We start from the raw sequence: 10955 nt of genomic DNA on the forward strand, positions 1-10955 counted from the left end.
ATTAATCCTGCATAATATATTACAGTATTCGGCTGCAGAGAATTTTCCATACTGATGAGCACATCTGTTGGCTGTCTCCATGGGAGCATGAAGAAAGAATGAGTATGGACTCTGGATCATTTTCTCTCCCCAAAGTTGAAAGCCCAATAGTGAGATAGGATGAGCCATCTAAATATAGCATGTTAGTTTTTAGTGCTGTCAGCTGGCACATCCATTAGTGCTACATTGATAAAATTAAAAACAGTTATAAATGGTTTTCATGGTGAAGTTCATCTGTGCCATCTTTTGCCTATTCTCGCACCTCCATGTGGGTTAAATTTGGAAAAGGAAACATAACTAGTCATCCTAAAGGGTTTCTCTGAACTTCCTCCTCTCCTGACACAGTTATTTGAGGACAAAGATAAAAGTATTAATTCCAGATAGTGTTTTCTTTTCCCTTAATGTGGACTGAGACAGAGTACTAATATGACAAGGCTAGATTTTGCAAAAGCATCGTTGCGCTCACGTTTGCGTCTCAGTCTCAATGACTGTAAAATAAAAGTAATGGCAGTGACCTTCTTTGTGAAGCCTTGAGACCTTTGCTGTTATGATAAACTGGTACTTCATAAAGCTCCACTTCGTTAATTTTAAATATCTCAGGACCTTTCTCTGAAATCTTCAGGTATATCACAGTGAGTCTGAAATACTGTCCTTCGTATTTGTTCTGCTGTGCTTACCTCCCCAACCTCATAAGAGTGGAACCAGCTAAGCCTGTTCCCTCCTCTTAAGGCCATCAAATTCAAGCCCTCCTGGATCCTCAGACGGACCAACTTCCTGGGGTTATCAGTGCACCCTCAGCACAGTGTTAGTTTACTGCAAATGTCACAGGCAGGTAATTATCACTAGAACTTTGTTAAAATGTGAAGACAGATAACACTATTTATTAATTAAAATTCAACAAATAAAAAATATCTCCCCATTGTGCCTTTGATGAATGTAGCTGTTTGAAAACAGGCATATACTTGCTAGAATGGGATGGTGATTAGAAATCTGAAGTCACGGAGCTCAGGTACAAACTTGCTCTAATGAGATGCTCTGACCATTTTGGGGAGTAGCACAAAGAGAGCTCATTTATTTCTAATTTTTAATAATTCCAAAAACCATCAGTAGGCTTGTAATTAGATCCAAACAGCCACCTAGTCTTGGTGGTTTAGCCTAACAGGCTTTAATCAACAATTTTTTAATGAACCCTTGATATGTGGTTGCATCAAAGAAACTTTGTAGGACACAGATTTCCTTAGCTTGTAAACATCACTGGGCTGCAGAATGAAATATGTGTTTTCCTTTTCTTTGTTCCTATTCAAAGGGAGAAGGAGAAGGAGCGATTCTTGACTGACATGGAACCTGAGTTTCCACGCCACAAGTCTGACATTCCTCGCTTCACTGGAGGGGGCTTTGCTCTCAGCAGACCCCTTCCCAAAGTTACAGCTTAGGAATGGACTCATCTCATCACATTTCCCTTCCCAATTTCTTGCCAAACCCTATTTGTGCTTTGTTGTTTGAGAAACTCCAATTTTAAAAGACATTCAGAATCAACTTTTCCTCTGAAATCACTGTATTGCCTTCAGGAAAAGGCATTTTATAGTAGAATTAATGTGGTTTTGGTTTACAAACTGTGGACCAAATCTGCCCATATGATGCCAATAGAAGCCTGCACTGGTGTGACCGAATAGTGGGGACCATACAGATATTTCTTCTTCAATACTGTGTCTCTGTTTAGCACTGTAACACCGCAAAATGCCTTAATATGTAGTTATTTCCCCTTTATCTACCTCTGTTGTAAGCACTCACTCCATGTATCTTCTGACTGAAAGCACCTGAAAGAAAAAACAGAAAAGAAAAATTAATATGCTGATGTTTCAAGCCCTACTGAGCAAATGAAAAATTAACAAGTCTTTACTTAGATGTACACATGTAGCAGTTCTTTGTGCAGGTAGTATATAATAGGGTTTATGCAGTGTTTGCTACAGTTGTTAGTAAGATCAAGGAAGTTTGTGGCCACAGTGTACATTATTAAGAATGTGCTGCTGTTTACTCTGGTAGACACAAAGTGACATAATTATATCTGTGCAAGTGGGGAGACTGTACACACTGACTGGGACATGCTGTTCTCCCACATAAATCCTTTCCAAGCAATTCAAACTTGGACTCAAAACATGGCAAACTTTCCTCTTTAATTTCTAGACATTTGGGCTTTTTTGTAACTTTCAGAAATTGTTTTTGTAATACAGCAGGAGCCCTCCAGCCTTTTCAGCCAAAAGAGATTTAATTACCATTCATTAACAAGTGAAATAACAAAGTCACGGCGTGAGGTGCTGAAGTATAGAAAACTTTCAAGCTGTAAAATAAAATGTTTTGAAACTGATTTGTACATGGAAGCTTTTTCCCAGCCTGGGGGATAAAAATACTTGTCCAAAGAGATACGCTGATAAATATTTCACATGCACAAAAAAAACCTTTGCAAAGATTTTGTTCTTTCCTTCAGTGGAATACATAATTAAATATTAAAGCTACTGTGGGAAACTTTTAATGGAAGTGTTTAATTCAAAGAAATCAAGTTAAATACAACAGGGATCTACTTTGCTTTTACATTGGGGACAAGAACACTTAGTCATCAGATCCATTGTATTTTTCTTTTGTTCCCAAAATAGCTATTACTGCTTTTTCACTGTCAAGTGCATTATGCTAAAGTTATCATTTTAGGGCAGTCATGCTGTCTGAATCATGTCTTTTGTGTACCTGACATGTCCTTATAGTTAGAATAATTGAGAATAACTGACATGGGCATTTGAGTTTGATGGGATCCTAAATAGGTTTTAGTGAAGCTTTTAAAAGCCGGTATTTGTTAAGGTCCTGACTATCCAGCCTAGAGCTGGACTCTGCTGTGCTTACTGGTACTGGGAAGTAATTTGTACTGAAATAAATCATCGAAGTCACACTTATTAATGCACCCGATTGAGAGAGGCACAGGTAGCCTCCCAGAATACCATCACACTGTGGAGAAGCAACTCACTCTCTGAACTGTGCAGCGTACCCCCTAACTTATCCAGAGGTAATCCAAGTCGGTGTGTGTCTTTCACTCTGTCTGTTATCAGGGTTTAGGAGACAAGGTGTTACAGTGGTCATAGCAAAGGAAGGGGAGTCAAGCAGGTGGAATCTGTTCCCTAATTGCATATATTTTTATGAATACACTAATAAAACAGATCCTTTTCCATCTTTAGATGTACTTAATAGTAGCTTTCATTGCACAGATTGGACTATTTTTAGGGTAAGAAGTGCCATCCCCGAATGACTGTTGACCTCAGTTTTCCAGCCTTTAAAATGGGTGGGATAGCATTTGTCTAATGACTTGTAAAGGTGAATTCAATTATATCTAAAAAGTGATTAGTCTTCTAACTAAAAAACCACAGAGGAGTAAAAAAAAATTGTGATTTTCTCATACAGCATGCTCTTCTAGTCTGAAGGGCTGGGAAGTGAATACACTTGTACTACAAAGTGCAGGAGCTTTTACTGTATTCATCTACGATTTCAGGCATCCAGATGCGAATGGGTTGGCTACTATCTCCAGTTTTATTGCATTATTTACTTACTACCAGGGAAACTAAATTCACAGGTTAATTTGGAAAAGAAGGAAAAAAAATGGGGCAAGAAAATATAGTCATCAAATTATTGCTAGTAACTTTCAGCATAATCAGGAATAGAATAACTGCAGCAAGCTTAATTTGTGGTACCAGAGAGTCAAAACCATTTCTGAGTTCATATAATAGAATGGATTAAAGCACACCAAATCCCTTCCCCCCCACTCCGTCTATAAAAGTCAGGGAGCTTGAAGAATTGCTCTGGATGTCTGTGAACCCAGCTGATGCTGAGGTGCTTTTAGTGTTCAAGGATTTGGCTTGCGCAGCAGGGAAAGGCAGAGCGTTAATGAGAGTATCATTTGTTCAGTCGCTTCTGCATTGTGAGCAGCAGCTCTGAAGTGCTTCTCCAAGTTTTGTTGCAGAATAATGTTAATTGAATTCCAGTCTGTGCAAGATGTAAGCCTAGAAGTAGCAAGCATATCTTTAACTTCTTGTTCCTGTAAAGATATGTGAAAAGATGGAAGCGAAGGGCTATGATCCATGGCATTTCTGTTAGAGGAAATCTTTCTTCACTTTAATTGGTTTGGATTGGAGCTGTAGTAGCTTGCACAGCGAATCTATCCTGGAGTCTTTTTCAGTGAGCAAGGTATATAATGTTGTTCATTTTCAGATCTCTCACAATATGTAGATAGTATTTTAAGTAACTTCCTGTCTAACTTAAGCTTTGATCTTGTCTGGCAGGTCTGTATTCCGTGTATTTTACAAGCAAGACACAAACAAGACACTGTACACTGAACTATCAAGTTCAAAGGCAGGAGTGTGACCCTTCTGGAATCACCTGTCAGCCACCAAAGACATGGCACAAGAGTAGAGTCCTTAATTTATGCTCACTTTGTGAATTCAGAGCAGCAGGAGCATATACTACACAGCCAGTAACATGTCCTGCTGCTGTAAATCTGGCAACCTGTTAGGTCAATAGCAGTGGAAAACAGTTCACAGCTCAGGTTCTGTTGTATTGAGAGCTACAAACCCCAGGGCAGGCTGGGGAGGCAGAAGGAAAGGCTGGGTACTTGGCCCCCGCAGACTTTTACCAGTACCATAGAGCAGAGGCTTTGCTGTGAGCAGAGCAGCAGGTGTTGGGCCCTGGAGCCCTAATGGGCCTTAAGGGCCCTGATCAGCTCCACCTGGGCCCCATTTAACAGGCTGAGCCCTGTAGGTGAGCAGTTTTTTGTGGTTTCCTGCCCTTTAGGGAGCAGCTGGCTCTTGCACCCTGATAGCAGGATGTAAGAACAGCTTTAGTGCTACCTTCTAAGTACTTTCAGAGAGAGCAAGCTGCTGCAGGATGGAGAGGAATGGATTGCACAGGAAAGGTGTTGTTGAAAAGCCTAGGTGAACTAGAGGAGAGGTTCCTCTCCCAGATCCTGTGGACAAGGAACTGCTACGGAGGTTTTCAGTTGCGTGTCCCAGAGCACTGCCTGCAGGTGGGTTGCCAGTAACTGTGTGAGTCCACAGTGCCAGCTCTCAGGCTGCTGTTTCATATCCTTGCGTTAGGGTGCAATAGAAGTTGCAATAAAGAGCAGAGAGAAATAGATCCTTGACTTATTCCCTATCATCCATGTGAAGTTCCCAGGAGGTAAACTCAGCAGGACAGTCAAAAAGAGAAGTTGGGCAGCAAAACCAGCCCCTGCCATCTCTTCCTGAAAGCTGGCCCATCCCGACTATCTCTACCCAAATTAGAGCTTCTAAATCATGTGCATTTGTATTTAGGCACTTGAGCAATAGAGTATTATTTTCCTAGCAGGTGGTTTAGCTGTTGTGCCATCTCTTCTAGCAGAGTGTATTTTTAGTGTGTTTCTAAAAGCAGGAGCTTGATTTTGATGCTCTTTCTGTTCCTTACTTGGGTACTTTTTAAGCAGCCCCACACAGATCAGCTACTTATGCTGTTCAGTGTACAGAAAGATGTTAAGATCTCGTCCCATGGGCTTCCTCGGGGAGCCTCATTTTCCAAGGGGGAGGTGAAGCTGTGCCTGTGGCACATGTGGGTGTGAGGGACCAGGGCAGGATCTGTAGGACATGCTGCATGTGGCTGAGGCCAAAGCAGCTGCCTGCTCCTCTGCTCAGCCTTACCCTTCAACTTGCTTTCTCCCTGAATAGGAGCACCTATGTAGGTTTATTGAACCCATATACTTTTTAATCCCTCTGCTGACCTTAGTGGGTTTATATACCTCATCACAGGTGTGTAGAGCTGTGCAGACAAGTCAGTATGAGTAAGACTGTGGGAATGCAGCTCTGGGGCTGGAATAGGCTCCAGACCTGCTGAGATCCTGCCCTGCCTTGCACAGGGTGCTGAGTTTTCTCTTGGGGCCTGCTCTGCCTTCAGCAACCAGGTCCTTGCAGGCAGCCACAGGAGCAAGGCAGTTTGGAGGTGAAGCTGTGCCTTCAGCTCACTCTGATGTGAAGAGGCTGAGTAGGGGTCACCAAATATTGAGTAACTGCCACAATGTGGCCACCCAGGGGTACGAGCTACACCGTGGCTGCCTCGTGATGCAGGTCAGGAGGTGACTGTCCCCACTGGGTGCTAACTGGGTAGTGAGTGACCACAAGCAGGATGCCCAGGAGGGGAAGAGGCATTGATTTTTAGGGTAAAGGGGGTGTTACTGAAGGGGAGGAATTGAGTGCTAAACTCTGCGGACTTTGAAACAAAAGGTGAGGGTAAGCTTTGCTCTTGTGGTCTACCTTAGCTAGAAGCAGCATGTTTCTTAGGGTGTTGAGCCTAATCACAGGGCTGGGATGCACACCATTAGTGTTGGCCTTCTGCAGGTTGGCTGCTGTTGACCAAGGCATTGGTAGTGTGTGTGGGCACTTCCACAGAGGTGGTTTTAACTTAGTTTTCAAGTGGAATTGGTATTCCCAGTGCCTTTGTGAATGCAATAGCCCTTGCCATACTTGATGCTGGGGCTCCTAATTTCTCTGCTGCCTTGCTGGCTTGGGCGGTGCTCATCTCTCCTGCAGTGTCTCTGAGAGGGCAACAGTGAACCCAAATCTGTAAGCAAATTGTGGAACTGTTTCTTAACCAGGGTGTATCCATGGATGTTCTGTTTGGGATCCTTCTTGTCTTATAGCCTGAGTGCTTTCAAGGAGAACCCATGGTTTTCAAGGAGGTAGTGCATCCTCCAGGGATGGTGAAAGGCTGGCCAGGCTGACCTTGTCATGGCCGGTCAGAGCTTTCTCCTACCAGTGAATTTCCTGGTTGCACATCCTATGCTGGCTTTAAGGACAGTCTTGCTCCCTTTCTATGAATCCCAGACCAGCCATTTTCTTTATTTTTACTGTTCTTTCTTATTTTGCAAATATTGTCAATGTTCTTTCTCTCCCTCAGCTCTTCAGCTTACCTAACATCCAGATATAAAAAAGGGTGCAAAGGTTCTTTTGAAGGATGTTATTTTTGCAGGCTGAGTCTTGGCAGATCTGAGTTTCTGTCCAAGGAGGCCAGGAGCTTCAGTTTCTGATGGTGGACACTTTAATCTGCCCATGTGTGAAGTGGATACAACAATTACACTTTCAGCCAGTCTTGACTATTTAAACTTCACGGTTCTTCACAGCAAGAACCATTTCTCAGGGATCTTTCTTGGCAGAAGACTAAGCAGTAATTTAAAGCCATTTTAATCTCAAATGAGAATCTCTACATGGGGTTTGAATGCACTTCAAGTGAAGTATGTATTTGCAACTTTTGTTGATCCCTCTTAATTTTCTGAGTGTCTCTGTAGAAACACAGCGTGTTTGTGTAGTGGCAAAACGCACTGATAGCTCGGCCTCGTTGAGAGCTGTAGTGTGATAAAAGCAAAAATAGTGAGTGGTGTACTTGGGGTCTGCACTGGAATGCAGGTAATTAACCATTCTTCCCTACAGAAAATATAAAAAAAGTGGTCAACATGTGCTCCTGTTTCCCCTCACCAGGAACATCCTGTAATTTTATCCTAAGCACAGAGTATTTCTGGAGTAAAAGCATATGTTTTGTTTTAAAAAATGTATAAATAAAATTCCAAGTACTGTGCCCAGCTCCTGTGGGAAAGCACAATTTTCTAGGACTGCTTTGACATTCATGTGACCACAAGTGATCATGCCAGAAGCTACCCTGTGGCAGCTGAGCTGCAGGAATTGACCACGGGTATGCTCTTAGCTGGCCCCAATTGTGGAGTAAAATCTGTTTGCTTAAACCATCTTTGTCACTTCAAATGAAAAGGCGCCCGGGGCAGCAGTTTAAATAAGCCTGTTTTACTTTGCGTTCGGGGCAGGCTCTGAGCAAACACATGCTCAGTTACCGCGTCTCACCTGAAGGGTGGTAACTTGCAAATTTTTGAGCATCCTCAGAATTGCTCGGTTTTGTTGCGCAAAAGCTGTGCCTTTTTGCAGCCCCCTTTAGTGAAGGGTGTGCAGAGGCACATGGCGTGGCTGAACAGCAGGGCAAACTCTGAGGGCTGGGCAGGTAATAAATGTTCTCCCTTCCAAGTCCCTGTTTGAGCTACCTCATCCCCTGTAATTTCTGTGTTATTGTTCAGATGCATTCCCTCCTGGCAGGTTAGGAAAACTCATCACTGGAGTTTTATTTTAACTGAGTATACACAAGTCATCCAGAAATTACCAAGTCCCTTGGTGATTCAGATGCTGTAGAGGAAAAAGACACGCAGACCTGAAATGTCTGAGGCCAGCCTTCTTTAAGAGCCCTGCAATTCTTTATTTGCTAAGTCCTGATGCTTGCACCAGTCCTGGATTTGGAGCAGCTTCAATAGTCAGCTTTTCTTGCCAAAGTTACCTTCAAAAATCCTTAAAGCAACCTCTGTTGTGGTTTGGTTTTGGAGTGGATCTTGTTGTCCTTGTTGAAGAAATGAGTGTTTCAATTGGTATGCGGCACAGCAGGCAGGTTAGAGCTACGTGTATTAACTGGAAGAAGTGAACAGTAAAGTGAACTTCGGTTACAGAAGTCAACAGATCTCTGCTTGAGTACATTAGCTGAGGGTTTAGCTTATTTCCATTTGCATCTAATCAGGCGCAATTCTTCTTTGCTTTTAATATGATGTGTGCTTACTGGATCCAAGTCTGATTTGTATTTATTTTTTTTCCTCTGACTTTTACCACGGATACTGGATGTTGATGGCATGCAAAACATTCCCAGGCCAATTGCTGTCCCATGGTCAGTAATACAGGATAAGCCTGATGCTTTGGATGGATACACTGGGGGTCATTCTCAGAAATTAGATGCCTCTCTCCTACAAGAGTGGGGGCCTTCGGTGGTGGTGGTGTTTCTGGTGGGTTTAGCTGTTGGTAGACCCCATGGTGGATACTGCAGTGTGGAGGTGCTAAGGGAGGATGGGTGTCCAAGAGACTACTTCTTTGGTAATGGGCCAAGGTTTGAACACACTCTCCCTTCCACCTCTTGCAGATACCACCCAGCTTTTGTGGTGTGAAGAGGTGTCAGAAGCAAGTGATTCATAACCCTGGGAGATCTTATATTTCTGGTGGCAAACCTGATTTTTGCCTGTCTAATATGGGGCAGATGACTGTCCTCACAAGGCATCAGCTGCCCAGCTCTGGTGGAGTGTGCAAGGGCTGGATGGAGAAGGGGATGAGCTCTGTCCTCTTTCCCCAGATGTGCTGCCTCTCCCTGTGGCTCTGGCCAGCAGCAGAGTTGGTGCCAGGATGCTCATGCCCAGGGCTGTGCCCTCTCCTCCTTTTGCATGGGAACAGATGCCTGCAGTTTCCAGAGCTGTCAGTCATGCAACCTTCACAAGCACTAAAATTCAAATCAGGCAATATCAAGGGGAATTAGATGCCAGCATTGCTTGTCTGATCAAGAGCTTCACCTTGTGCTCTTGAGGGATGTGTCTTGTAATTTACTTCAGGCTGAAGGATAACTGTGGTTGTTGGTGGGTTTTTTTCTGTTTTGTTTCTTTTCTTAAATTTTTTTTTTTCAATCTGCTTTAGTGCAAGCTGGCAGCAAACTACCCAAGCCCTCTGCCACCCGGCATATATCCCCTGCCTGTTTCCTTTACTGGCAATGTGCAGATTTCTGCTGGGCTTTGATCAAGGTTTACAGACGGAGCCTTGCTTTCTTCACTCTCTCTTATTCCGTGTGCTGGCAACTCTGGTTCCCCCATCACCATCCCATGTTCCAGGACTGTACCTGCTTTGCCCTTGGTTGCTTCCAGCCCCTAAGCTGATGCATCCAAAGAGCCCGGGGTCTGCCTGAGTGGAAAAAGCAGAGGTGCTTGCTGCTGTACCACGGGGCCTGGATTCTTCTTTCATCCAGGTACCTGCACCACCTGGGTTGAAGCTGAATTTGAGAAAAGAAGAGAAGCCAGAGGCAGTGGCCACGTGTTGCCTCTGGTGCTCAGTGGGCACCATGTGCAAGACAGGTCGCAGATATTTTTTATTTTTTTCTGGAGTTGAGGATAGGAACCTGAGAGTTTTAGTGCCAAATCTTGAGTTAAAATTCACCTGAGCACAGCACAGAGGAGTATCAGGGTCTGTGTACAGCCCTGCTTCCCAGCATCAGACAGCAGCTTTCTCCTGCTCTGGTGACACTGTAACCTGCCCGATTCTCTCCCATCACCTCTGCCCGCAGCCCAGTGCATGCATGGACAAATCCCCCAGGTGAGCTGGGCAGGGCTGCCAGCCTCCTTTGCAGAGTGCCCCTCTCCTCCTCCCCTCTTCCCCCGCACACGGGGAGAGGACAGGTTCGTTGAGCAGCCGGTGGGTGTTAATTAACCACACCATGAAATGGAGCGCTGGGAAAGGCTTCCCCCAGGGCTGCAGTACTGCGGGTCGGCTGGCCTTGGGAAACTGCGTTTTGCAGCAGCCTGATGGGAGAGCCAGCAATCAGAAATCCTAGGGGGGGAAATCAACGCTTCCATGGGTTTTATTGGACTCCTGGAAAAACAATAAGACTGGGTTTGCTGAACAATGTTTCCACTAGTAAATGCTGCCATTTAAAGCACAGTCCATAGAGTGATATGCTGCGGGCAAAATGCTGCTCAGGGAGCAGGCGAATATTGGGAGCAGAGATCCTTGGGGTGGATGAGAGGCTGAAGTGTCTCCAATTTGTGTGCAGTACCTTCACCCCCTCTCCGCTCCGAGCACCTGCAAGGCAGAGAAAGGCAGAGTTTGTTACCACATAAAGCTTCCAGACTATGGCTCATATCTTCCCTGAGCTTGCTCTGAGCTTACAGTGAGGCTGAAGGAGAAGGGAATTGGGAAGAAAGGTGTCAGATTAACTGCCTGCTTGAAGAATGGCTCTTGCCTAGGATCACAACGTGCCATTGCCATAAAGTTGTTCACCTG

At 44.3% G+C, this 10955-nt stretch overlaps 1 protein-coding gene across 1 annotated transcript in view; it reads left to right on the forward strand.

Moving 5' to 3' along the window:
- The window catches only part of CFAP58 (cilia and flagella associated protein 58), a 61769-nt gene extending 59394 nt beyond the window's left edge, over window positions 1–2375 (forward strand). The window contains exon 19 of the mRNA XM_075108112.1: window positions 1346–2375. Within this exon, the coding sequence (XP_074964213.1) occupies window positions 1346–1472 (127 nt within the window). The 3' untranslated portion in view covers window positions 1473–2375. The remainder of the gene's footprint in view (window positions 1–1345) is intronic.
- The last annotated feature ends 8580 nt before the right edge of the window (window positions 2376–10955 follow it).

The sequence above is a fragment of the Phalacrocorax aristotelis genome, chromosome 12 (genome assembly GCF_949628215.1).
Source record: "Phalacrocorax aristotelis chromosome 12, bGulAri2.1, whole genome shotgun sequence".
NCBI classification, from domain to species: Eukaryota; Metazoa; Chordata; class Aves; order Suliformes; family Phalacrocoracidae; genus Phalacrocorax; species Phalacrocorax aristotelis.